Source organism: Myotis lucifugus, unplaced genomic scaffold (assembly GCF_000147115.1).
Source record: "Myotis lucifugus unplaced genomic scaffold, Myoluc2.0 scaffold_0, whole genome shotgun sequence".
NCBI lineage: Eukaryota > Metazoa > Chordata > Mammalia > Chiroptera > Vespertilionidae > Myotis > Myotis lucifugus.
Window position 1 is genome coordinate 20848189 of NW_005871048.1, and position 26070 is coordinate 20874258.

At 38.7% G+C, this 26070-nt stretch overlaps 1 protein-coding gene across 1 annotated transcript in view; it reads left to right on the plus strand.

The window, feature by feature from the left end:
- Window positions 1–26070, plus strand: part of LOC102438452 (solute carrier organic anion transporter family member 6A1) — a 106672-nt gene that overhangs the window by 53437 nt on the left and 27165 nt on the right. The window contains exons 8-12 of the mRNA XM_023756524.1: window positions 2533–2728; window positions 4395–4548; window positions 11521–11708; window positions 14795–14859; window positions 19476–19613. Coding sequence (XP_023612292.1) covers window positions 2533–2728; window positions 4395–4548; window positions 11521–11708; window positions 14795–14859; window positions 19476–19613 — 741 coding nt within the window. The remainder of the gene's footprint in view (window positions 1–2532; window positions 2729–4394; window positions 4549–11520; window positions 11709–14794; window positions 14860–19475; window positions 19614–26070) is intronic.

The window sequence follows — 26070 nt, forward strand, 5'->3', positions numbered from 1 at the left end:
TTTTTTTTGAGAGGAGGTTAAAACCCGGGGGAGGGGGACCCCTCCCTTCAAACCCCCCCCCCAATATTTGGGGTTTCCCCCCCCCCCCTGGGATTAAAAAACTTTTTGGGCGAAGGGGTTTTTGCCCCCCCGCGGGGGGCCCCCCCCCCCGGCAACCCCCCCCCCCCCCCGATCGTGAGCTCCGCCCCTGCCCGGGCCTCTAAAACCCTTTTTGTTGGAGGGGTTAGGCAAGGGCAGCGGGGATCCCAAGCTGCAGCCGCCCCCCTATAGTGGGCTCCGCCCCTGCCCAGGCCTTACGCCTCTGGCGGAGGCGTTAGGCCCAGGCAGGGGACCCCCCAAGCTGCAGCCGCCCCCCTATAGTGGGCTCCGCCCCTGCCCGGACCTCACGTCTTTGGCCGAGGCGTTAGGCCCAGGCAAGGGACACCCCAAGCTGCAGCCGCCCCCCCACCCAGCTCAACCGCTCCCTGAAAGTGGGCTCCGGGCAGCGGAGACCAACAGCTGCAGCCACCCCACGATCGCGGGCTCCGCCCCTGCCCAGCTCCTATCGCTGGCTCCACCCCTACTTCCCACTATCACTGGCCAGTGCGGCAAAGGCCAGGATTCTCCGATCATGGCTGGGGGGCATGTCCCCCGGCTCTTAGCTCCCCCCTGGGTTTCCGATCACTGTCAGTGCCAGGGGGCTTCTTCTGTGCTTTCCCTTTTGCCTTCCTGCATTGTGCCTACATATGCAAATTAACCGCCATCTTTGTTGACAGTTAACCGCCATCTTGGCTGGTGATTAATTTGCATATCTCGCTAATTAGCCAATGGGAAGGGTAGCGGTCGTACGCCAATTACCATGTTTCTCTTTTATTAGTGTAGATTAGCATGGTATCTTGCTTAGTAAACCAATATTAATATTACTAACTAAAGTCAACATTTATTTATATTTTCTTATGCTTTCACATAATATCCTTTTTCTGTTCCAGGATCTCACTCAGAATACCATATTAGATTTAGTTCTCATGTCTCCTTAGTTGCTCTTGGTTATGACAGCTTCTCAGACTTCTCTCGTTTTTGGTGACCTTGACAGTTTTGAGGAGTGCTTGTCAGTTATTTTTTGGAATGTCCTTCAATTGGAAATTGTCTAATGTTTTTCTCATGATTAGACAGGAGTTATGGGTTTTGAAAGGAAAACCACAGACATAATGTGCCATTTTTATCACATCATATCAGTGGTACATACTATTACCATAGCTTTTGAATTTGACCATCATTTTGCTGAGGTCATGTGTATCAAATTTCTCCACTGTACCCATTGTCTTTTAAATGCTTATTTTAGTTATTCTTCTTTCGTTGTTTTTTTTTTTAATTTTTAAATTGATTTCAGAGAGGAAAGGAGAGGAAAAGAGAGATAGAAACTTTAATGATGAGAGAGAATCATTGATCGACTGCCTCCTACATGCCCCCTACTGGGGACCGAGCCTGTAACCCCAGGCATGTTCCTTGACCTGGAATCAAACGGTGACCTCTGGTTCATAGGTTGATGCTCAACCACCTAGCCACACCGGCTGGACTCACTCTCTTTTTTAAAAAGTTACATGCTGGATGAATAACATAATGCTTTATTCCAATTATTAATTCAGTTTCAAATGTCTCTGGTCTGGGATTTGAATTTTTATTTTAACAATTGCATTTTAAAATATCTAGGCTTCTCATTTGTCCTTTTTTTATCCACCTGCTCTTATTTTTTATTACTTTCTCTTATGATTGTATTCTTCTTCATTTTTATTGAAGTTATACTGTCATTAATCTTTTGGGGCATTTTAAAATTATTTACAAGACTGTCAGATAATCCTATGCTATAAATTTAATCTGATGTTAATGGGATTTTTGTTTGTTTTTTACCTTATATTTATTTTCCTATTTAAATCTACCATTTCTATATGTTTGGTGCAGAGGAGATTATATCAATGTATGAAATTACTGTGCTATCTTCATCTGAGTTTTTCTTTTATAACTATATTTCTTCTCCTCCTGCTCCTTTTCCCTCCTTCTTATGCTTACCTCTTTCCAATCCCTCAGGCTTCTTGGAAAAGAAAACTATATCTCTGAATGGTTATTCTTGAGTCCTACTTCGTTGTGAGATTGTTGATATTAACCAGAAGCAATGGGAGGCTTGGTTTACTACTTGGTAACAAATCTTTGTTTGTGAACTCTTGTCACTATGGGCATGCCTCTTGCTAAAACCATAAATCCAGGCAGCTATATAATAATAGCTCTCATCTTCTGTTTGCATGGATTAAGTTTTGGGTTTATCTTAGATGTCTTTACTACCATAGGAGCAAAATTGACAAATTTTTATTAATTTTAAGGTTCAGGTTTGTCGAGATGTGTATCATGCTTTCTGTATCAAATTTTCTGTCTTTTTATTTAAATCTATGTTTGCTATATATTTAGAGCAGAGAGGAATGCATCAATGTATGAATTTTCTGTAATACCTTTAGTTGATTATTTTTAATTGTGTTTCCTCTTCCTCCTTTTTTCCTTTAGGACTTGTTTTAATTCCAGGAGGTGCTTTTGGCCAGCTTCTGGGAGGTGTCATTGCTTCCAAGTTACAGATGTATTGTAAAGGCCGTATGAGCTTTACAATGGTTACATCTGCTATATCACTTGTACTGGTTATGCTTACAATGTTTGTACGCTGTGAACCAATGCCATTTGCTGGGATCACTGAAGATTATAACGGGTAAATATAATTTTGTATATTAGATATTTACATCCAAACTCAACAACGTATTTTTTAGTCAATTAAAGATTATGAATCCATTGACTTTTATTTATATATTTATCATTCTTAGAATTATTGAACATATAAAAAAAGTAAAGCATAGTTTTACCTTTCATATTAAAGGCAGAAACATAACAATGATAGCTTATTACATGATTGTTTATACATTCATAAAATACTAAAGGAAAAACACATTGAAATGATTCAGAACCTATAAGTAGAATTCTGTCCTAAGGTGGCTAGCAATGCAGACTAGTACTGTCTGTACAAAGCAAGACTTACTTTGTTTTCTGAGTTGGTATGTCTGCCTTCTTAAAGACGTCAAAGAATAGAATTAAAGTATATCTGAAAGTATGCATGAGTAATGTCTCCTTTAAGCTAAACATACAAAAATTCAAAGAACTTGGCAGAGATTGACATTAAATACAGGGGAACAGAACTGGAACTGGAAACCAAAGAACTAAGCAAGGAAAACATGAAAATAAACTTCCACTTCCAGCTACAATGGACTAGCTTAAGGCAGACCATTGCTCTCACTGAGAATACTAGTAACTAGAAAAGCTGTATAAAACTTTTAAAATTTTGTTTAAAGCTGCTTGGACAGCCTGGAATTTAAAAGCCAAAATCCTGAGAAAGGCAAACCTTTGAGAGGAGGAGCAACCTTCTGTAGTTCTCCTTCCCACCCCACCCCTCTCTGAGGATATTTGCTAACTCTGTATATTAGTGAGAAACTGAGAGTTTGGACACAGGATCCGGGCAAGAAGCATCTAGTAATATGACAAGAAATTAGCACAAGTTTTTGACCTATGATTCTAAAGAGACCAAAATAAGAGCATGGGGCAGGGCAGAATATCAGAGAGAAGAGAGAGTTAGACAAATGAAATAACACTCTATTGGGTTTTCACTCAATTAGGAAGCTAAGAGGCTGAAATTGAGCAGAATCTTGTAAAAAGCAGAGAAAAATGTTATCAGTATTGTAATTTTCTTTACATAAGGGTTTAATGTGCTGGTGAGTTTAGAATGTGTTAGGGAAGGAACTTTGGTGGACACATGTTCTCAATGAAAGGCTAAGACCAATGAGTGAGGGCCTTTCTAAAGTAGTATAGCCTAGCCAGGAGTTAATTTGTCCTCTAATTAGATTGATGTGACCAGCAAGCATTCTACATAGCAGCAAAAAGAGACATCCAGTGCTCTGCACAAAAGATAATATATAGAGCTATAAATTATCTTTGGCAAAAATTTGCATTAAAAAAATTACCAGGCAGGCCAGGGACATGGTAAAAATCCATGAGACAAAACAGATGATAGAATAGACCCACAGGGTATCCAGATATTGAATAACATAACATGTTTGACTATGTGGGACCACTGACTGTATATTTTTTTCAATAATATACATACAGTCAGCCCTCTGTGTCCTTGGGTTTCACATCTGCTGATTCTCAACCATGGATGGAAAACAGTATTTTTGATCTGAAGTTGGGAATCCACATATACAGAGGGTCAACTTAAGTTATTATGTAGACTTTCAACTGTGTATGGGTTGGTGTGGATATCTTGATGTATATATACATTAATAAATATACCATGGCATTATAATTACGTTCAATCTCTTTTTCTACAGAACAGGGCAGTTGGGAAACCTGACAGCCCCTTGCAATTCTCATTGTAAATGCTCATCTTCATTTTATTTTGCTGTATGTGGAAGAGACGATATTGGATATTTTTCTCCTTGCTATGCAGGCTGTAATAAATCTAAAACATCTAATCATGGGAAGGTAATTATTTTGAGTTATGCTTCTTTCTCTCCAGTAAGGGGTTGAGCTTGTGGATGATGTTTACATTATGGCAGCACTGCACATAATTTAAAATTGATCATTTGTTATCCCTTTTTGTTCTTTGATATTTACATGAATCAGGTCTCATTTTAAAATTCCCCTATATGTTCATTTTTGGGGCCATTTCTGTCAGAATTCCTTATTTCCCTGGGTCTTTTACCAACTTATGACAATTTTATTTTTGTCATGGAGAGCAGCTAAACACTCAGCTACTTGTTTGACTCCAGTTTCATTTTATTATATCCAAAGTTGCATATATGAGCTTTTATCTAAGTAATGGGCTGCAACTTCAGCTTCTCCCCTTTAAGGAGAACAGCAGGGACTCAGGCTGTAAAAATTCAGTTTCTCTCTCCCTTCTCTGGCTAGTTTTATAAAGGGGAGAGAAACAGAGACATGTATTTCCTGACATATAGACATCATACCACCTCCCTTATTAAGCAGTAAAGTCCTTTATTAGTTATGTAATACATAACAATATTTTTTGCCCTATTACACAGCTCATTTCATTATAATGTATTTGCATACCTGTCCATCTTTTAGTTCCTCATGATCACCTTTCAATGGCTTATGATATAACTAGAGGCCCGGTGCATGAAATTCATGCACTTGGGGGGGAGGGGTGGTCCCTCAGCCCGGCCTGTGCCCTCTCACAGTCTGGGAGCCCTCAGGGGATGTCTAACTGCTGGCTTAGGCCCACTCCCCATGCTCGCCAGCCATGAGCCAGGCTTCTGGCTGAACGGCACTCCTCCTGTGGGAGTGCACTGACCACCAGGAGGCAGCTCCTACATTAAGCACCTGACTCCTGGTGGTCAGTGCGCATCATAGCAACCGGTCCTTCTGCCGTTCAGTCGATTTGCATATTACCCTTTTATTATACTAGTAAAGGTTCATATATCTTCAGTTTTTTATTGACTACTAATATAAAAAGGTTGCATACCCTTTAAAATTATTATATGTTACATTATATATTTTAAACCTTTAAAACATGTTACTGTGTAAAGCATTAAATGTAATAGAAAAGTTAACAAATTCCTATATGCCAATCACCCATCTTCAACAATTTATTAACTTATAGAAAATGTACTTTATACTCCACTTACTTCCTCTCCTCCATTTTTGTCTGAAATAAGTAAATGACTGGTAAATGCTCATGTTGTTACCACAGTATAAAACAGAACATTTTCTTTTGGGAGGGAATTGCTTTTAATGATTTTTTTGTATTTATTAAAAAATTTTTATGATTTTCTTGTATTTCTCTAAGGAATAATTCATAATGAATAACAGTGATAGAAATGACCAACAAAATAGTCAAACTGTGTGATAAAATTTGATACTAAATAAAAATTGAAAGAAGAATAAAATATTTTTGAGAATTTTTATAAGACTTTATTTAAGTCAAATTGATGACACATGCTGGAGAGCAAGATCTTAAATGGTCCCAGAATAAAAATTTTTGACAAAAATTAGATCTCTTCAAAATTACCCAGGCCCTAGATGGTTTGTCTTAGTGGATAGAGCATTGGCTGTGGACCAAAGGGTTCTGGGGTTGAATACAGTCGAGGGCATGTACCTCAGTTTCAGGCTTCTCCCCAGCCTGGGCCCTGTTCAGGGCATGTGCAGGAGGCAACCAATCGATGTGTTTATCTCACATCAATGTTTCTCTCTGTCTTTCCCTCTCTCTTCCACTCTCCCTAAAGATGAATGGAAAAATATCTTCCAGTGAGGAGTAACAAAAAAACAACAACAAAAATTACCCAGGACACCCTTAGCCTTGATAGAAATAATGGCTCTGAAGGAAAACTGACAATAGCAGAAGCTATGATTAGTACAATTTTATATGGATGCAACTGATTAATGGATAAAATATGCATTATTTCAAAGGGGAAAAGAATTGATACCAATAAAAATCATTTTAAACAAAATCAAAATTAAATACTAGTAAAAGAAACATCATATACAAAAATGATCAAGTATCTAAATGATGTTAATGGAATTCCCTCTGGAAAGTATTTTTTCAATGAAAATATGTCAACTTAGAAATAATTCTGATTAATTGTTCATTTTCAAAACTTGATCAGGGTCAACATGAGTTAGAATTGGATGCTCTCTCATTGCACTTATGCAAAAATTTGCAAAGGAATGGTGAACATACTATACCTCTGAATATTTCTCATTTCCTATAGAAAATTCACAGCTTTACTAAAACTGAAAATAGATATATCCCCTTCATATTGATATTATTCCTGAGCATTTTTGCCTCATTGAGACCCATATGTATTCTTCTTATCTATGCCACCAAAGATCTTCAAATTTCCTTACATAGATGTAAAAGAAATCTTGTGTTTTCTTAATTTTATCATTGGGGCTAGTTCTTTTCAGCAGCTGATATAGCTATTATTATAAAACTAGAAGCCTGGTCTGCACCCTCTCCAATCTGAGACCCCCTCGGGGGATGTCTGACTAAATCAGCAGATGGACATTCCTCTTGATTCCGGGACTGCTGGCTCCTAACTGCTTGCCTGCCTGCCTGCCTGATTGCCCCTAACTACCTCTGCCTGCCTGTGGCCTGATTGCCTCTGACTGCCCCCCTGCCAGCCTGATAGTCCCTACCTTGCCCCCTTGTCGGCCTGATTGCCCCTACTTTGCCCCCTTGCCGCCTGATCACTCCTAACCACCTCGGCCCCCAGCTTAAGCCGCGGTCCTAGGTGGGAGGGTGGGAAATTTAGGTGCATCTTAGAATTCTGCCTACCAGAGACTACAAATAGACCTTTCCACTGAGTCCAATACTCTTTTGTTCTTTTCTCTATTTTTCCATCTCCTTTCAGCTGTTTGTTTAAATGTAGATACTTTCTGTTGACTTGTCGCATTCTCTATTCTCCAGTATCTACTTTTAAGCCCAGTAAGAGGTTCTAAGTTTACTCATCGTATTTTTCCGTTCTAACATTTATGTTTTTGTAGAATCCAAATCCTGTTAAATTTCACATCGTTTAAGATATTTTATCCACTTTACCCTCCATTTAAAAAAATTCAGAGTGATTTTAAAGTTCTTGCTATTAAGTCCACTATCTAGATCAACTCTGAGTCTACTTATATTTGTTTCTCTCTTACTTTTAAGCTAAATATTCTTATCAGTTTGCAAGCCTTGTAATATTATATTAAATCCTGAACGGTGTGTATGAAAAATATCTCCTAATATAATTATTATTTGGCTTCATGTATTTTCAGGCTGTGCTATTATGTGCATAATTTTTGATAATTGTCACATCTAATTGTTCCTTTTATCTTTATAAAATCTCTTTTTCCGTCTCTGGTAATACTCTTGTCTTTAAGTAATAAATAAATTTTATATGTTAAATAGTCACTCCAGCTTTTTCTTGCTGATTGTTTCCATGGTGCATCTTACTTCTATCATTTTATTTTTCAAATATTTGTGTCTTTATGTGTAAAGTGTCTCTTGTAGCCAGCATATAATGTGGTTTTGCTTTTTCTTCAATTTTGTTAATCTGTCTTTTAATTGGAGTTTTTAGAGTGTTGACATTTATTATAATTATTGCCATGGTGGGTTAAGATATAGCTTCCTGATCACGAGTGTGGCTCAGTGGTTGAGTGTTAACCTATAAATGAAGAGGTCATGATTTGATTCTTGGTCAGGGCACATGCCCAGGTTGCAGGCTCGATCTCCAGTGTGGGGCATGCAGGCAATCAATCAATGATTCCCTCTCATCATTGATGTTTCTATCTCTCCCTCCCTCTCTTCCTCTCTGAAATCAATAAAAATGTATTTTTAAAAAGACCTACCTTCCTTTTTATTGTTTGAATATATTTTACTATTTCATTTTGATATAACTTTTGGCATTTTAGTTATATCTCTTTGAATATAATTCTATAGTTCTTTGATCCTTCCAGAGCCTGATATCTTGTGATTCTATAATCTGTTCACTAACCCTTCTTCATATTTTCACTTCTGCCCTTAGTCAGCCTAAATTCTATAGCCTCCAACCATTTGTTGTACTAGATATCTTATGTCTGACATCCACATCTACTTTTCATCTTTCTTTACCCTCCTCATTGTTCCAGGAGACTGATCTATAGGATGAGAGCTCTTTTGCCTTCCAGCTTCTGACTGGATTAAAATAATGAGTTCTAGTGGAAAAATCAGAAAGATGGTGAAAAACAGTGAAGTTGTGTTTATTGTTTTGGTTCTCTCTCTGAACCACGGACTAATGGCCTCTCTGGACAGAAGATCTTAGTTTCTTTCAGGGAAGCCTCCACATGACTTTCTCCTTTTGATAAACACTTCTACTCTAAAACCCTTCAGAAAATCCATTCAAATCGGGGCAGGCTGCTCATGAGGCTGCTGTTCCTCGGAGGGAGAGAGAGAGAAAGAGAGAGAGAGAGAGAGAGAGAGAGAGAGAGACATCAATGATGAGAGACAATCATTGATTAGCTGCCTCCTGAACGCCCCCACTGGGAATCAAGCCTGCAACCTGGGCATGTGCCCTTGACCGGAATCGAACCCGGTACCCTTCAGTCTGCAAGCCGATACTCTATCAACCAAGCCAAACTGGCTAGGGCTTGATTCAAGAGATTTTTAACTATTGTCTCTGCTTTCATCTTAACAATCATAGATGAGACCAGTAGTCTCAATATAATAGCTAAGTAACATTTTAAAATATCATCTATAATAATAAAAGTGTAATATGCTAATTAGACCAGATGTCCTTCCGGACGAAGCTGGGGCTGCGAGGGAAGCTAGGTTTTGGGTGCCTGCTGGCAGCTGGAAGGAAGCCTGGGTCCCAGGTGCCAGTGGCCAGAGGGAAGCCTGGGTCCCGGATGCCAGAGGGAAGCTGGTGCCAGCAGCCAGGGGAAGGAAGGCCTACTCTTGCATGAATTTCGTGCATTAGGCCTCTAGTCCTATATAATAAAAGTGTAATATGCAAATCGACCAAACAGCGGAATGACCGGTTGATGGGGTGGGGCCGGCGAGCAGGCAGCACCAGGCCAGCCAAGGTGTGTGCCAGCAGGCAGAGGGAGGGGATAGTGATCAGGGGGCAGTGGTGACCAGCAGCGGCGGAGAGGCAACTGGGGGGGGGGGGGCGGCCACTCGCTGGCCACGCTGTTCCCTGATCAGCCTACCTGGTCGCCTCCTGCAGAGGGAGGCCAGACTGCAGCTTAGACCCCAGGGAGCAGACCTAAGCTGTCAGTTGGACATCCTCTGAAGGCTCCAGGACTGTGAGAAGGCGCAGGCCAGGCTGAAGGACCCCTCCCCCTGCTGAGTGGACGAATTTTCGTGCACCAGGCCTCTGATTTATACATATATTCCTCCAATGGTTTCACATTACTAAGTTTAAAAACCAAAGTTCTTAAATTGGTCTTGTAATTATTTATCAGTTTTTATATAATCAGTCCTCTAGTCCTATATAATAAATGTGTATAATCAAATCTCCTCTCACTACTCCAATTTTATTTTCTCTTCAGTTTACTTCATGTCAGCTCTGCTTTAGCCACATTTTCCTCCTTGCTTTTCTTAAGCATGATTTTGTTTTCCTACCTGGGATGTACTTTTTTCAGATAACCAATGGTTCCCTCCCTTACCTTCTTCAAATCTCTGCTCAGTTTATATTGAGTCATTGAGGTAGTCACTCATTATGATAAGTTTACCCCTAGGAGCCCTTACTTTCTATTGTATTGTTTAGTGTGTTTTCACAACACCTAGAATGATGTTTAGTATTTAGTACAGAAGCACTAAAAAAATATGGTGGAATGAATAACTTGGCAGTTTGGATATTTCTTTTCTTACTCTCTTTCGCTCTCTTTTTTTTAAAGCATATTTAGTAACTATTTAGTAACTCCTACAAATAAACAGAGATGATTTTTGGAGCATCATTTTATGAATCAATCAGATTCAAGTCATTTTTTTAAATTAATTAATTTATTTTTTAAATTTATTTTTCATTGATTCAAGTCAATTTTCTTACCTCTTATACCTTCACTAGTAACCTAGTTCCATATTTCTGTTGAATTTATGATAATTTTTTAAACTAGAATATTTTAAATAGATTAGTAAATTGCTAACTGATCTCTGTATCTTCAAACTCTGTTTAGTTCTTAGAAATATCACTTTTTCATTTTTCTTGAATTATCAACCCTACAACTACTACCCCAAATTTTCATTGGCTCCCCCTTAGGGATATATTGTGACTTTCATTGGCCCTAGGTACTTTGCCTTTATAAGCAAAAAGAAAAATTTAATTAAATTAATTTTTAAAAATCAATGTATACCTGTATTAGTATGAAGACAAATATGATCCAGGCTGGATTCAATATTAGTATATTCATTTAAAAAATTTTAAAAGACACTAGAATTACAACAGTTGTATGTGTCCTTAATGTATTAGTGCCCTAAACAAGGCCTACTCTGCTGAATAGATAATAGCCCTGCCATCATTACATACAAAATAAAGCCTTATCTTTGCAGTATAGTCCCAAAACCTTCCACAGTTGGGTAACTGTCCATATTTCCAATCTCAGCTAAAGTTCAATTTTATTACATTATACTTAATTGCCCTCAATTTACATAGTTCTCCAAAAATTATTTGTGCACTTAGGTGTAAATATTTTTGGTGGAATTTCTTAAATTAATAGAATTTTCCCTAACAATAATTACATACACACACACACACACACACACACACACACACACACACACATGAGTCTTCGCTAGGTAAAATAGCTTGGACATGTCATTAATGTTTCATTTCTAAATGATGACTGGCAGATTTAATGTAAGGGCATTTACTGATACAACTGGCTAGTCTCCATGTTGTTATTGATTGGTTTTATTTTACAGTAATAAGTTTTTGCTTTATGATTATATTTCTAAGAGATAATTTTCCATCTTATTTATCATAGACATATTTCCAATGTTCTTGCATTGATGAAGGAATAGCAATTTCAGATGAGCAAGGTGATTTTATTGATGCCAACGCTGGGACATGTGTATCAAGTTGCTATAAATTACCTATGTTCATTGTTTTTGTCTTTTCTACGATTGTATTTGCTTGTTTTTCTGTTATACCGAACATGCTGACCATCCTTCGGTATGTATATTATTATTCATACTAATTGTTTTTTAGTATATAAGAAGACAATTTTAGGAAGCTTTACAATATTGTAGTAAATGGTTTACTCTTTTGTTTCACTGTAGGAACTGCTAGAGGGGAAATTCTTACATTGTCCAAATTAATGTGCATGTTTAATTCTCTATTTTAGCTTATTTATTTGCATAAAGCCCATTGATATCAAATTTAGTTCAAATTAAGTAATTAACTTTAATTTAACATGGAAAATTCATTTATAGGCAAATTGTTACATCATCAAAATTTATGTGTATGTCTAATTCTTTATCTAATGTATTTGCATAGTCTATAGATAACCCATTTAGTTTAGCTTTATCTTAAAACAAAACTAAATTTAAATACTTAATTTACCACACCTTGAAAATTCATAAATATAGGAAAGTTCTTAATTATAACACAGATCAAATTATGATGTTGAGTCATTGGTTATAGATACTTATTAAATATTTACTTCTCTATTAGCCAGTTAAACTATGAGAAAACATCAGTATTATCAACAAAGGGACACAATTTTTAGAATTTTGCTACATATATTTATTAAAATAACATTGTTATTCCTTTGTTTTTCCAGAATATATAAAATAGACAATACAATATTTTTATCACAGTAACAGAAAAATGGGTCATTATTTTAAATTTATTTTTTCCCAGGGGCTAACATAAAAATTTAAGTCATGGGGAGCAATTTTTTTGCCCCCTAATCAAGTAGACTAGAGAACATGAATAAATATGTGCAGAAATAAAATCTGAATTGGGCACATGTGGTCTCTGCTTTTAATGAACTTACAATTTTAAAAAAAATTTAATATAAATTGGAGAGAGAGAGAGAGAGATGCTTTCCACTTATTTATGCATTCATTGGTTGATTCTTGTATGTGCCCTAACCCATGATCAAACCTGATACCTTGGCTTATCAGGACAACACTCTAACCAGCTGAGCTACTGGGCCAGGGCAATGAGCTTGCAACTTAAATGGGAGACAAAACCTGGACATAAAAATAGAGGAAGCAGCTTTTTTATTACTTATACATACATATGTCTGGCACTGAAACTATAAGGACCAATAAGATATGAACAGTGACATTAAGTTGATTAGAGTTGAATAGGGGGAGAAAAACATTTAAAAAGAAGTAGGTTGTATAGTTAGAGGTGCCTTGATTAAAGCTTGTAAATCTAACCCAGAACAAAGTGAAGAAAATGGTAATTTTTACCTAGGAAAATTTAGAAAACTTACAGAAGATATGGCACTTTAACTAAGTTATGAAGATAAGTGATTTCTCATAATGTAAGCGGACTTGGGACAAGTTTTCAACAGGAAAAGTGAGCAGTGAAAGTAGAGGCAAAATGCATAAAATATGTGGGCAAGGAGTTTTGTTATGATAGGAGTAGCATGATGGTGAAATGGGACAAGGAGATTTGAGCTTCCTAAGGGCCTAATAATGGTTGGTTTTCTTTGCCATATTAATGTGAATGATGTTATCCTGTGTATACCTGGAAGTCATTGACAATAAACTTCAGAAGTAAAAGTGACCAAATATGCATATTATTTATTAATTTTTCAAATATGCATTTTAGATAGAATACCTTGAAAATAGTGTGGAAGGTGATGCAAGAGGGAAAACTGTAAAAGAGGAAAGAACTTAGGATATAATTTTATTTTATTTCTACTTTTTTAAAATTTTGTTTTATTGCTTAAGGTATTACAAAGAGTATTACATGTTTCTTTTTTTCCCCCCTTGACCTTCCCCCAGCTGCCCCTACACCCCATTGTCTTGTGTCCATTGGTTATGCTTATATGCATGCATACAAGTCCTATTTCTTCTTCTTATTTTTATTTATTTTTCTTTTTAAAAAATCTTTATTGTTGAAAGTATTACATAGCTCCTCCTTTATTCCCCATTAACCTTTTCCAGCCCACTCCCACCTCTCCCCTCTTCTTATTTTTTAGACTTTTAAAAAATTAAATCTTCATTGTACAAAGTATTACATATGTCCTCCTCCTCCCACCCCCCATTGATCCTTTATATCCTGTCCCCACCCCCACCCCAGGCCTTCACTTCCCTGTTGTCTGTGTCCATGGGTTATACATATATGCATTGAAGTACTTTGGTTGATCTCTTTCCACCCAACCACCCTCTCCTGCCTTCCCTCTGAGATTTCCCAGTCTGTTCTATGCTTCTATGCCTCTGGTGGGAATGCAGACTGGTGCAGCCAGTATGGAAAACAGTATGGAGTTTCCTCAAAAAATTAAAAACGAAACTCCCATTTGACCCAGTGATCCAACTTCTGGGAATATATCCTAAGAAACCTGAAACACCAATCAGAAAGAATTATGCACCCCTATGTTCATAGCAGCACAATTAACAATAGCTAAGATCCGGAAACAGCCCAAGTGCCCATCATTAAATGAGTGGATGAAAAAGCTGTGGTACATGTATACCATGGAACACTATGCAGAAGTAAAAAAGAAGAATCTCTTACCCATTGAGACCTCATAGAGGGACCTGGAGAGTATTATGCTAAGTAAAATAAGCCAGTCAGAGAAAGACAAGTCTTATATGATCTCACTCATATGTGGAATGTAATTAACAAAATAAAGTGGTAAACAGAATTCATCCAGAAACACAGAAGCGTGAAACAGAGTGAGGAATCTCTAAAAGAAGGCTGGGGAAGGGTGGGTGCGTGGAAAGAAAACATATTTCAAAAAAAAATAATAATAAGGAAATAAAACAATGGGTGTGTGCCAAAGAATGAAGAAAGAGAAGTGGGGAAACGATGATTTTTTTTTTCAGGATGCTGGGGCAGGGAGTTGGGCCATAACTGCTTCCTTCTTGTGAAGAGCAAAATATTTGGAATTGGTTGGCAAGGGGCAGGATATGGAGAAATGGGAGGAGTTGTAATTCTTTAATTGAAGCAGATCAAACTCCGTTAATTGGCCAAAGATTATTAGTTTAATTCATACACAGGAAAAAAATTAACCTTGAATCTAGAAAACATTCTCTGTAGCTAATAAAAACAGTTTTAATAATATTGCTATTTGGTTGCAGGACTGTACCTGACAAACAACGTTCTCTGGCCTTGGGTTTGACCTATATGATTGTGAGAACTTTTGGTATGAACTTTTAGCAATTTATTATTGCATTGAAATGTTCATATTTTCATGTGTCTGTATGTTTACATGTACACTTACAGTTTCAAACAGATAATAATGGCAAACAGCAAAGCAAGTGAATGGGGGAGTTGCTTTGTAGATATTCGGAGACAACACAATGTAAAAAGATAATATAACCCATCCTGTCACATAAAATATGCATTAATATTATATTCAAGTAGAGGCCCGGTGCACAAAAATTTCTGCACTGGGGGTGGGGGGGGGGGAGGTCCCTTAGCCCGGCCTGTGCCTTCTCACAGTCTGGGACCCCTCGGGGGATGACCACCTGATGGCTTAGGCCTGCTCCCTGGGGGATTGGACCTAAGCTGGCAGTCAGACATCCCTCTGGCAGCCCGGGAGGCCTCAGGGGATATCTACTTGCCAGCGAGGAGCAGGCCTAAGCTGCAGGCGAACATCCTTAGCGCTGCTAAGGAGGAAGGAGAGGCTCCCACTACCACTGCTGTACTGGCAGCTGTCAGCCTGGCTTGTGGCTGAGCAGAGCTCCCCCTGTGGGAGTGCACTGACAACCAGGGGGCAGCTCCTGCAATTGAGCATCTGCCCCCTGGTGGTCAGTGTGTGTCATAGTGACCAGTCATTCCCAGTCATTCTGCTGTTAGGATCAATTTGCATATTACCCTTTTATTATATAGGAGTGCCTGGCCAGCCTGGGTGAGGGGCTGATGTCTGTTTCCAGGCTGGCCACAGCCCCTTCAGTGTGGGGGTCCCCACTGGGGTGCCTGGCCAGGCTGGGTGAGGGGCTGAGAGCCATTTTCAGGCTGGCCACACCCCCTTCAGGGTGGGGTGCCTTGCTGGGGTACCTGGCCAGTCCAGGTAAGTGGCTGATACCAGTTTGCAGGCTGGCCAAGCCCCCCAGTGGGGACCCTCACCCCATGAGGGTGTGGCCAGCCTGGGTGAGTGGCTGTTGGCTGTTTGCAGGCTGGCCACAGCCCCTTCAGGGTGGGGGTCCCCACTGGGGTGCCTGGCCAGCCTGGGTGAGGGACTGATGGCTGTTTGCAGGCTGGCCAAGCCCCCCAGCCACCCAAGCTCCCAGTGGAGGCTGGCTGGAAGCAGTTATCTGGGATTTATTTTTCTTCTATAATTGAAACTTTGTTGCCATGAACGGAGGCCACACCCAGCTCAGGACAGGCGGGAAGCTTGGCTTCCTCCATTCCCTGGGCAACCAAGCCTCCTACTTGCTCCAGCTCCGTGGCTGCTGGCCGCCATGTTGGCTGGGTTAATTTGCATATAATCACTCTGATTGGCTGGTTGGTGTGGCTTGGGGCATGGCAAAGGTATGGTCAATTAGCATCTTTGTCTTTTATTAGTGTAGATTAGAAGAGATCATCTGTTTGATCAGAAGTATGTTCATCAGGCTCATACAATTGGTTTGGTAAGCTGAAATAAAACACATAAGCATAGTAATTATCCATTGCTTTATATTTGGAAAGTCAATAACTTAGACTAGTGCTTTTAAGCATTTCATTAGCAGAGTCACTGAATCTGATATTTTTAAGGATTTGTATCCAAAGTACAAATTAGTTTTGCTGAGGGTAATGTACTCTGTACTCCAGGCTTTCTTAAAATAGCAAAAACTAGCTTTCAAATCCACTTTATTACTATATTAGGATCTCTATTCAAGAAGTTGATTGAAAAAATTGGTGGGGTAAGGAAACAAGATTGGACTGAAGACTGAAAGACATGATAAATGAAGTCAAGAATGTAGAAAAATTTAAGTGTGGCTCTGATGTGGATCAGAGAAATCATTCTATAGCTACATCAGTAGGCAGGGTTAAAATGAGCTTTAATTGGGGGAAAATAGAGGATATTTTTATAGTGAACAATGGTCCACTAGACAAGGACAGGTTTGTAATGGAAGAGGGAGCATAACAAACAGCAACTGCATAGACAGAAGAGAAGCCAGTGGAACATGCATTTTTGAATGGGAGTGGGTAGGATAAAGTGATATTTCAGATATAGACCGTCTCTAGATAGGGCTTTGCCATCAGAGAATTTCAGGCTGTGGATAGATATTATCTGATTTACATTTAAAATATAATTCTGCTGCTGGAGGGAGAAATAATTTACACTAATAAAAGACAAAGATGCTAATTGGCCATACCTTTGCTACACCCATCAACCAATCGGGAGAGTATGCAAATTAACCCAACAAAGATGGCCATTAAGTTTGCATACTGCAGGTGGGGTGGCACAGCATGAGCCGCTGCCCACCCGCCACCATCCGGGCCTCCTGTGTGCGGCCCAGGGTGGCGGGGCAGGGCAGCATGCTCCGCTGCCTGCCCCAGCGCGGGATCCGGGCCTACCATCTGCAACGCAGGGTGGTGGGGCGGGGCAGCACGCTCCACAGCCCGTCCCAGCACGGGATCTGGGCCTGTCATCTGTGACCCAGGGAGCAGGCCTAAGCCAGCAGGTGATTATCTCCCAAGGGGTCTCAGACTGTGAGAGGGCACAGGTCGGGCTGAGGGACTCCCCCCACACACACCAGTGCACAAATTTTTGTGCACCGGGCCTCTAGTAATTAGAATATAATGTAGAAAAAACGGAAATGGAGGTTCTCGCTAAAATATAAATCATATTCACATTAAATTGGATTCTGGGGTTGTCGTAGAGACAAAAATCAACACATCCAATATATGATTGGAGTTAGGGTTACAAAGATTTATCATGGATTGGAAAATTATCGTGGGAAATAGAGGAAAAGCATAGTAGGCCTAAGATTTTTTACCTTGAGCCATTATATGCAGCATGACAGCACTCAACTGAGACCGGGATTTCTGACATTAGTTCTTAAAATCAATATTTAGTATCTATGTTTAAAATACCTTTCTCTTAAATATTTCACTCAAAAATTCACAACAATTTTGAGATGCCAACTAAATTACAACAGGCACACACCATCATGAAAAGATGCAAATCTACCAATTTTTTATACTTACAGGCAGGAGTCCTCAAACTACGGCCCGTGGGCCACATGCAAATACAAATATTGTATTTATTCCCGTTTTGTTTTTTTACTTCCAAATAAGATATGTGCAGTGTGCATAGGAATTTGTTCATAGTTTTTTTTTTAAAGTATAATCCGGTCCTCCAATGGTCTGAGGGACAGTGAACTGGCCCCCTGTTTAAAAAGTTTGAGGACCCCTGCTTACAGGGATAAGGAGTTTTCAAAAACACATTGATTTTAATTATTAACAATATTATCTATAAGTAAATTCTTAGACTATTTTATGTTATTATCCAGGACCAATTCCTAGATAATTCAAAATGTTATGTTTACAGTGATAACTATATATATATATATATATATACACACACTAGAGGCCTGGTGCACAAAGGTAGGGGGCATCCGTCAGCCCAGCCTGTGCCCTCTCACAGTCTGGGACCCCTTGGGGGATGACCACCTGCTGGCTTAGCACCTGCTGGCTTAGGCCCGCTCCCCGGGGGATTGGGCCTGAGCTGGCAATCAGAGATCCCTCTGGCAGGGGATGTCCACTTGCCGGCGGGGAGCAGGCCTAAGCTGCAGTTGGACATCCTTAGCGCTGCTGAGGAGGCAGGAGAGGCTCCCACCACCACCACTGTACTGGCAGCCATCAGCCTGGCTTGTGGCTGAGTAGAGTTTCCCCTGTGGGAGCACACTGACCAACAGGGGGCAGCTCCTGCATTGAGCGTCTGCCACCTGGTGGTCAGTGTGTGTCATAGTGACCAGTCATTCCCAGTCATTCTGCTGTTAGGGTCATTTTGCATATTACCCTTTTATTATATAGGATAGAGGCCTGGTGCATGGGTGGGGGCCAGCTGGTTTGCCCTGAAGGGTGTCCCGGACCAGGATGGGGGTCCTGCTGGGGTGCCTGGCCAGCCTGGGTGAGGGGCTGATGGCTGTTTACAGCTGGTCACAGCCCCTTCAGTGTGGGGCTCTCCACTGGGGTGCCTGGCCAGCCTGGGTGAGGGGCTGATAGCTGTTTGCAGCTGGTCACACCCCTTTCAGGGTGGGGGTCCCACTGGGGTGTCTTGCCAGTCTGGGTGAGGGGCTGAGGGCTGTTTTCAGGCTGGCCAAGCCCCCCCGCAATGGAAGCTCCCAGCCTCTCCTTTTTTTCTTTTTATTTTTTATTCTGAGATTTATTTACCTTCTATAATTTAAACTTTGTTGCCTTCAGTGGAGCTGAGAGCTGGCTCCTGCTTGCTCCAGCTCCATGGCCATGGCCAGCTGAAAGCAGGTATCTGGAGTTATTTACCTTCTATAATTGAAACTTTGTTGCCTTGAGTGGAACTCAGAGCCAGCTGTGGCAGGTGGGAAGCTTGGCTTCCTCCATCACTGGAGCAACCAAGCCTCCTGCTTGCTCCAGCTCTGTGGCTGCCGGCCGCCATCTTTGTTGGATTAATTTGCATATAGTCGCTCTGATTGGCTGGTGGGTGTGGCTTAAGGCGTGGTGAAGGTATGGTCAATTTGCATGTTTGTCTTTTATTATATTAGATATATGTTTAATTTTAGGATAAAAATTATTCTGATACCAACCTGTAGTGTTTTTATAGAGGACTAACAATTAATGTATTTTTCATAGGTGCTATACCTGGACCAATAGTTTTTAATAAGCTAGTAGAAAGTTCTTGTACCTTTCGGGATAGTGGACACTGTGGAAGCACAGAAAGTTGTTGGATCTATAACGTGAAAAAAATGTCCTACCTATATTTAGGAATGTGTAAGTAATATCTATTGAAGAAATGTAAAGAGGTAAAGTTATTTTAAAACCTTATGGTTGTTTAAAGTAAAGTACAGTAATAATAAACAATGAACAAATGGATACTTTGATGATTAAAGAAGCCTTATATTATTACATAGGAAATATTTTGGAAACTAAAGTACTATAGAATTTATGTAAACATTTGGGTCACTACATTAAATGCACTGTTTTATGTTATTCCTGAGTAAAGGGTGGTGATTATCAGAATTTTAATTTGGGGAGTAATTTTGCCTGCATACACATCTAACCAAGTTATTTGACCTTGTGACCCTTTCCCTTTCCACAGTAAAAGATTGTCTGATTAAAAAATATTTTTTTTGGCACTACTAAAGAGCATCAATGTACTCTTACCCCAATTAAATGTAAATTTCATATTGTCTCATGCTCAATGACATAACAGTGCTTGGCACATAGCAAGCATTCAGTAATGATTGAACAAATAAGAGATATAGGGAATTGAGATCCTATGGTGGTGTGAGCTATGGGCAAAATGTTGGGAAAGTAGAGATATGCTTGTATTACTTTGGAAACTTCACTAGATCTTCCTGTATTTCATTGTTTTCATCTGTAAAAGGAGGGTTTAGACTACATAATTTCTGAAGTCTTAATCATTATTAACATTGAATGATTTTAATGTATACTAGTAGATGCTATTGGTATGATAAATATTTTAAAGTGCTTTTATGTTTTGTGATTTTACTAAGTGAGTTCAGCAATTCAAAGAACCACGTAATGATAGACTATGGTATTTAACAGGAACAGTTATCTGTTTGATAAACAGTATAAAGTAATACCTTCTAATTCAGAAGTTAATTTTCCAGCAAACTTAGTCAACACTTAACCTGAAAAGTAAAATTTAAGAAAAACATTAAAAAGTAAAAATGACATTTAAGAAGTCAAAATAATTTTTCCAGAGATAATTCAACCAAACCATTAAGGAAGTCCTCTTAAAATACTGCTCAGCCTTTTAATTTTCATTTTAGATAAAACTGTAACATGTTTAACTACTTTAAAACATAGCACATAATTGAGAAAGTTGATAAACTGCTATAGATCCTGCTAAGGAGCTACTAAAATGAGATAACAATAATAAAGAACATAGGAAATTACAGTAAGAAACAGAAAACACAGGAAACTCTAATAGAAATATACATTTGTGGCAATTTCATTGTAAACTAGTACATTTTAAAGTGTATTCCATGAGTCATTTGAAAAACGTGGAGTGCTTGCTAAAAATATAAGTCATGAAGCCCTGAATTTGGATACCAGAATTAGTGGTAGACATGTACATTTTTAATAAAGCACCTCAGGTTATTTTAACCACAGTAAATTTGGAAGACAAGTAAGAGATTCTAGAGCTACACTGTCCAATATGGTATGTCTTAACCACATATAGCTATTCAAATGTAATAGAATTAAATGCAATTAAAAATTCAGTTTCACAGTAACAATAGCTAAATTATACATGCTTAACGGTCACATTTGACTGCTCTATTGGACAGTGTGGATGTAGAACACTACACAAGAAGTTCTATGTACACTGCTACTACAGATCAAGGCTTATTCAAAAGGGATCCATGAGCCCTAGAAGCCCACACTGAAATTAAGTAGATTTTTTAATCCTAAAATTCTATTTTTGTACATTTCATGTCCAAAAAAATTTCCCCTGTGGAGGAAGGCTGTGGCATTCATCATCTCAAATGTTTTATTACTCAAAAAAGTTGGTAAAATTTTTATCCTATCAATCTATCAGTTCCCTTTGGCAGCAAGAAAATTCTTCTGATCATTGGAATGACTTATTACATACTTTTTACCTCAAATGAAGGATTCCCATCAGCTTTCTCCCTTTTGATAAAAAAAAAAAACTAGAGGCCCGGTACATGAAATTGAAATTCGTGCACGGCGTGGGGGGTGTCTCTCAGCCCAGCCTGTACCCTCTCCAATCTGGGAGCCCTAGGAGGATGCCCGACTGCCAGTTTAGACTTGATCCCTGTGGGGATCCCTGGCTTCTAACTGCTCACCTGCCTGCCTGCCTGATTGCTTCTAACTGCCTCTGCCTGCCTGCCTGATCACCACCTTAACTGCTCCCCTACGTCAGCCTGATCGCAGCCCTAACTGCTTGCTCCCCTGCCAGCCTGATCGCCCCTAACCACCTCTGCATCGGCCCCTGCCACCATGGCTTTGTTCACAAGGAAGTCTGATGTCCGGAAGATGTCCATTGACCTGGTCTAATTAGCATATTATCTTTTTATTAGTATAGATTGCATAACATCCCTAATTTGTTTTATGTTTTTATTTATTTTTAGACAGAGAGGGAGAGAGTTAGAGAGAAACATCAATGATAAGAGAGAATCATCAATCAGCTGCCTCCTGCATACCCCTACCAAGGGATTGAGCCTGCAACCCAACAATGTGCCCTAATTGGGAATCTAACCAGTGCCTTCTTATTCCTGGGTCAATGCTCAAATACTGAGCCATTCCCGCTGAGTGTCAGCTCTTTCTTTAATTGCACTAGACTCTAGTAAGTAGAGAGATGATTTATGTCTTTTGCAAATATTTATTTTAAATCACCATGTTTATTTTGTTTATTTTTTTGGTGGAATTTTTATTGAAATATGTATTTACACACACACACATATTCAGTAAAGAACACAAATTATAAATGTATAACAACATATTTTTATAAAGTGAACATACCTGTAATTAACATTCATACAAAGAAATATATTAGAATTAATAAGTAAAGTTAGTAAGGTTTCTTATTATACATCAATATACAAATATCAATTGTGTGTCTACATACCAGGCACAACCAAATACAAAAATAATATAACATAAAAAATGTAGTACCAAGAACAAAAGAATCTATTGAAAATGGTATAAAACCTCTATAATGATGACTACAAATTTTATTTAAGAGACATTAAAATGTAATTAAATGAAAAAATGGATATGTTTATAGATAGGAAGATTTGAAAATGCTACTTCTAAATTATAGCATTGAGTGATCACAAACAACATCTCAGAACATATATATATTTTTTAATTCACTAGGGAATTGGAATTCATATAAAAGCCAAAGGTCCAAGAATTATCAAGAGAATCTTAAAGATGAAACAAAATTGAAGGATAAATATACTATCAGATATCAAAACCTATTATCAAGCTATAATTAATACAGTAGGATATTAATGCAAGTGTCATCACACTGACCAATAGAACAGAATAGAGAATCCAGAAACAAACCCACACATGCACACTCAACTGATTTATGGCAAAGAATGAAGACACTGCAATGATAAAAGACAGTCTTCAAATAAAGGCTAATGGCTCATTTTATATATGCATATCTAAAAATATATCTTGATCCCTACCTCGAATTGTATACAAAAATCAATTCTAAATTTATTGTAAATCTAAATGTAAAAGATAAAACAATAAAGCCTTTTGAGAAGAACAGGAGACTATCTCCATGGCCTTAGAGTAGGAAGAGATTTCATAAACAGGATACAAAGAGCACTTGCCATAAAAGAAAAAGCAGACTATATTAAAAACTATTAAATTCTGAACAAAAGCTAAGTTAAGACAGAAAAGAGAGCTGCAGTGAAGACGATAATGAGAAAGGTAAAAAAGGTGAAAAAGAACTAATGTCCAAAATATATAAAGAACTCCCACAAACAAGTAATATGCAAAGGAGAGATAACTTAATAGAAAAGTGGACTGCTGGAAGCAAATTCCAGAAGTTAGCAAAATAAATGCAAGAAGTTCATCAGAAGACTGATGGACACCTTCAGCAGGGCTGAAAATCTGCATATTATTACCTGCTGCTGCTGGAACAGCCAAAGGCAGTTCCCTCAACCTGATGGTCCTTTATTGTTTACCAGGCCTTACCTTCGATATGTATATCTGCTTTGCTAATGGGCAAAATGTGGGAATAAAAAGCCATGGCTCCAGAGATTCAGAGAGCCCACTTCACTAGAAAGTGGAGTCTCCCCTTGATCCCCCATGCCTCCCAAATTTATATTTCTTGTCTAGTCTCTCAATTCATTTATGCGCAGCCCTTCTCCAGATTCCTGAACCCTTAATGCGGAAAGACCCTAGCAGTGGGACAAAAGACTAGAATTTTCACATAAGTGAACAATCAAATAGCCAATAAACAATGGAATAGATAATAAATTATGATAAAATCAACAAGAGAATATATATAACAATGAAAAAGGAAAGCACACAACTACATAAAATATGAATGAATCACACAAACATAATGTTATAAGAAACCGGACATAAATGCATATGCATTGTATGATTCCACTTGCATAATTTTGACTTGCTATAAAATATTTCTAAAGCAAACAAAAATTAAACTTTTTGGGTTAGTGAATGTGAAGAAGCAAAAAGAAAGCTACTGGGGTGTAGACAGTGTTTTGTTTTGTTTTGTCCTGGCTATCGTGTGTTTGGTTTGTGAAGAATGTATCAATGCCGAAACCGGTTTGGCTCAGTGGATAGAGCGTCGGCCTGCGGACTGAGGGGTCCCGGGTTCGATTCCGGTCAAGGGCATGTACCTGGGTTGCGGGCACATCCCCAGTGGGGGATGTGCAGGAGGCGGCTGATCGATGTTTCTCTCTCATCGATGTTTCTGACTCTCTGTCTCCCTTCCTCTCTGTAAAAAATCAATAAAATATATTTAAAAAAAAAAAAAGAATGTATCAAGCAGCAATGTAAAAAAAAAAATTGAGATTTTTTTTGTAATTAATATACAATTACCTAATATGGATCTTAAGTGTTTGGTTTGATGGCTTTTTGGTAATTGAATGCACCTGTGAAACCAGCACCAAAACAAGCTATAGACATTTCTCCTGTGCCCTTTTCCAAGCAATTTCCCTCCTCCACAGATAAGCCTCTTTCATATTTCTATTACAATATGTTGGTTTTGCCTATTCTATAAATTTATGCAAATATAATACAGTATATACTGGTGTGTTGTCTTATCATTTGTTTTTGTATGTCTTGCTTAATGTTATGCTTTTGGGAGATTCATTCATGTTATTCTATAGCAGTAGTTTGTGCTTTTAAATTTAAAAAAAAATTTTTGTGCATGTATTGTATGTTATCTGTTCTTGTTCATGTACATTTGGGTTGTTTATGGTGTTTGGCTATGGTATTTAAATGTATGAAATATTGTGTCATTATAAATGTCATATACTCATTAATTTTTTCTATTTTATCTTTTGAAGCCACTATTATTAATATTGCTAGATAATTGATATTGTTGCTCTGAAATATTTTTTTAAAATATATTTTTATTGATTTCAGAGAGGAAGGGACAGGGAGAGATAGAAATATCAATGTTGAGAAAGAATCACCGATGGGCTGCCTCCAACGCCCCCCACTGGGGATTGAGCCCACAACCCCGGGCATGTGCCCTTGACTGGAATCGAACCTGGGACCCTTCAGTATGTAGGCTGATGCTCTACCCACTGAGCCAAACCAGCCTGGACAATATTTTTTATTTTAATCAACATGTTTATTTTCACCCAAAGTTCAACTACTTTTAAATCATACTTGTACTATATTAACTTTCTGGAACTTGAAACATGAAAATGACTTTTAAAACACTATACAATCAATTAATATTTCTAAAATACTTCTGTTTGTATTTGGAAAATCATGAATATTTCAAGAAGAGTAAAGCTTTATTAAATAACTTAAACAGGTTCCAGTTCTTATTACTAACTAGAGGCCTGGTGCATGGATTCATGCACGGGTTGGGTCCAGCCAGCCCCGCCCCCGATCAGGGTTGAGGGGGGCGATAGGAGGTGGGGTCACCTGGGTGGAGGGGCTGTGGGTGATTTGCCAGCCAGCCCAGCTCCCTGGTCAAACTCCAGGTTGAACTCCCTGTCGAACTTCTGGTGGAGGGGACACTTTGCATATTAGCCTTTTATTATATAGGATTAAGTTTTGAAGGTAGAAATCTATTTTTGTTTTTACATTCTGTAAAATAATAGCACATGTTGCATTTTTCTATGGCTCTATGTTTAAGAAATCTAAAAGGTTTTGTAGCCCTAGCTGGTTTGGCTCAGTGGATAGCATGCTAGCCTGTGGATCAAAGGGTCCCGGGTTTGATCCCGATCAAGGGTATATACCCTGGTTGGGGCACATGCAGGAGGCAACCAATCAATGTGTTTCTCTCATATCAATATTTCTCTCTGTCTTTCCCTCTCTCTTCCACTCTCTCTGAAAATCAATGGAAAAATATCCTTGGGTGAGAATTTAAAAAAAAAAAAAAGGTGTCCCAGAAGGAAAGTAGGGGAGGGCGGGGGTAAGGGGAGAGATCAACCGAAGGACTTGTATACATGTATATAAGCCAAACCAATGGACATGGACAACAGGGGGATGGGAGCATGAGTATGTGGGG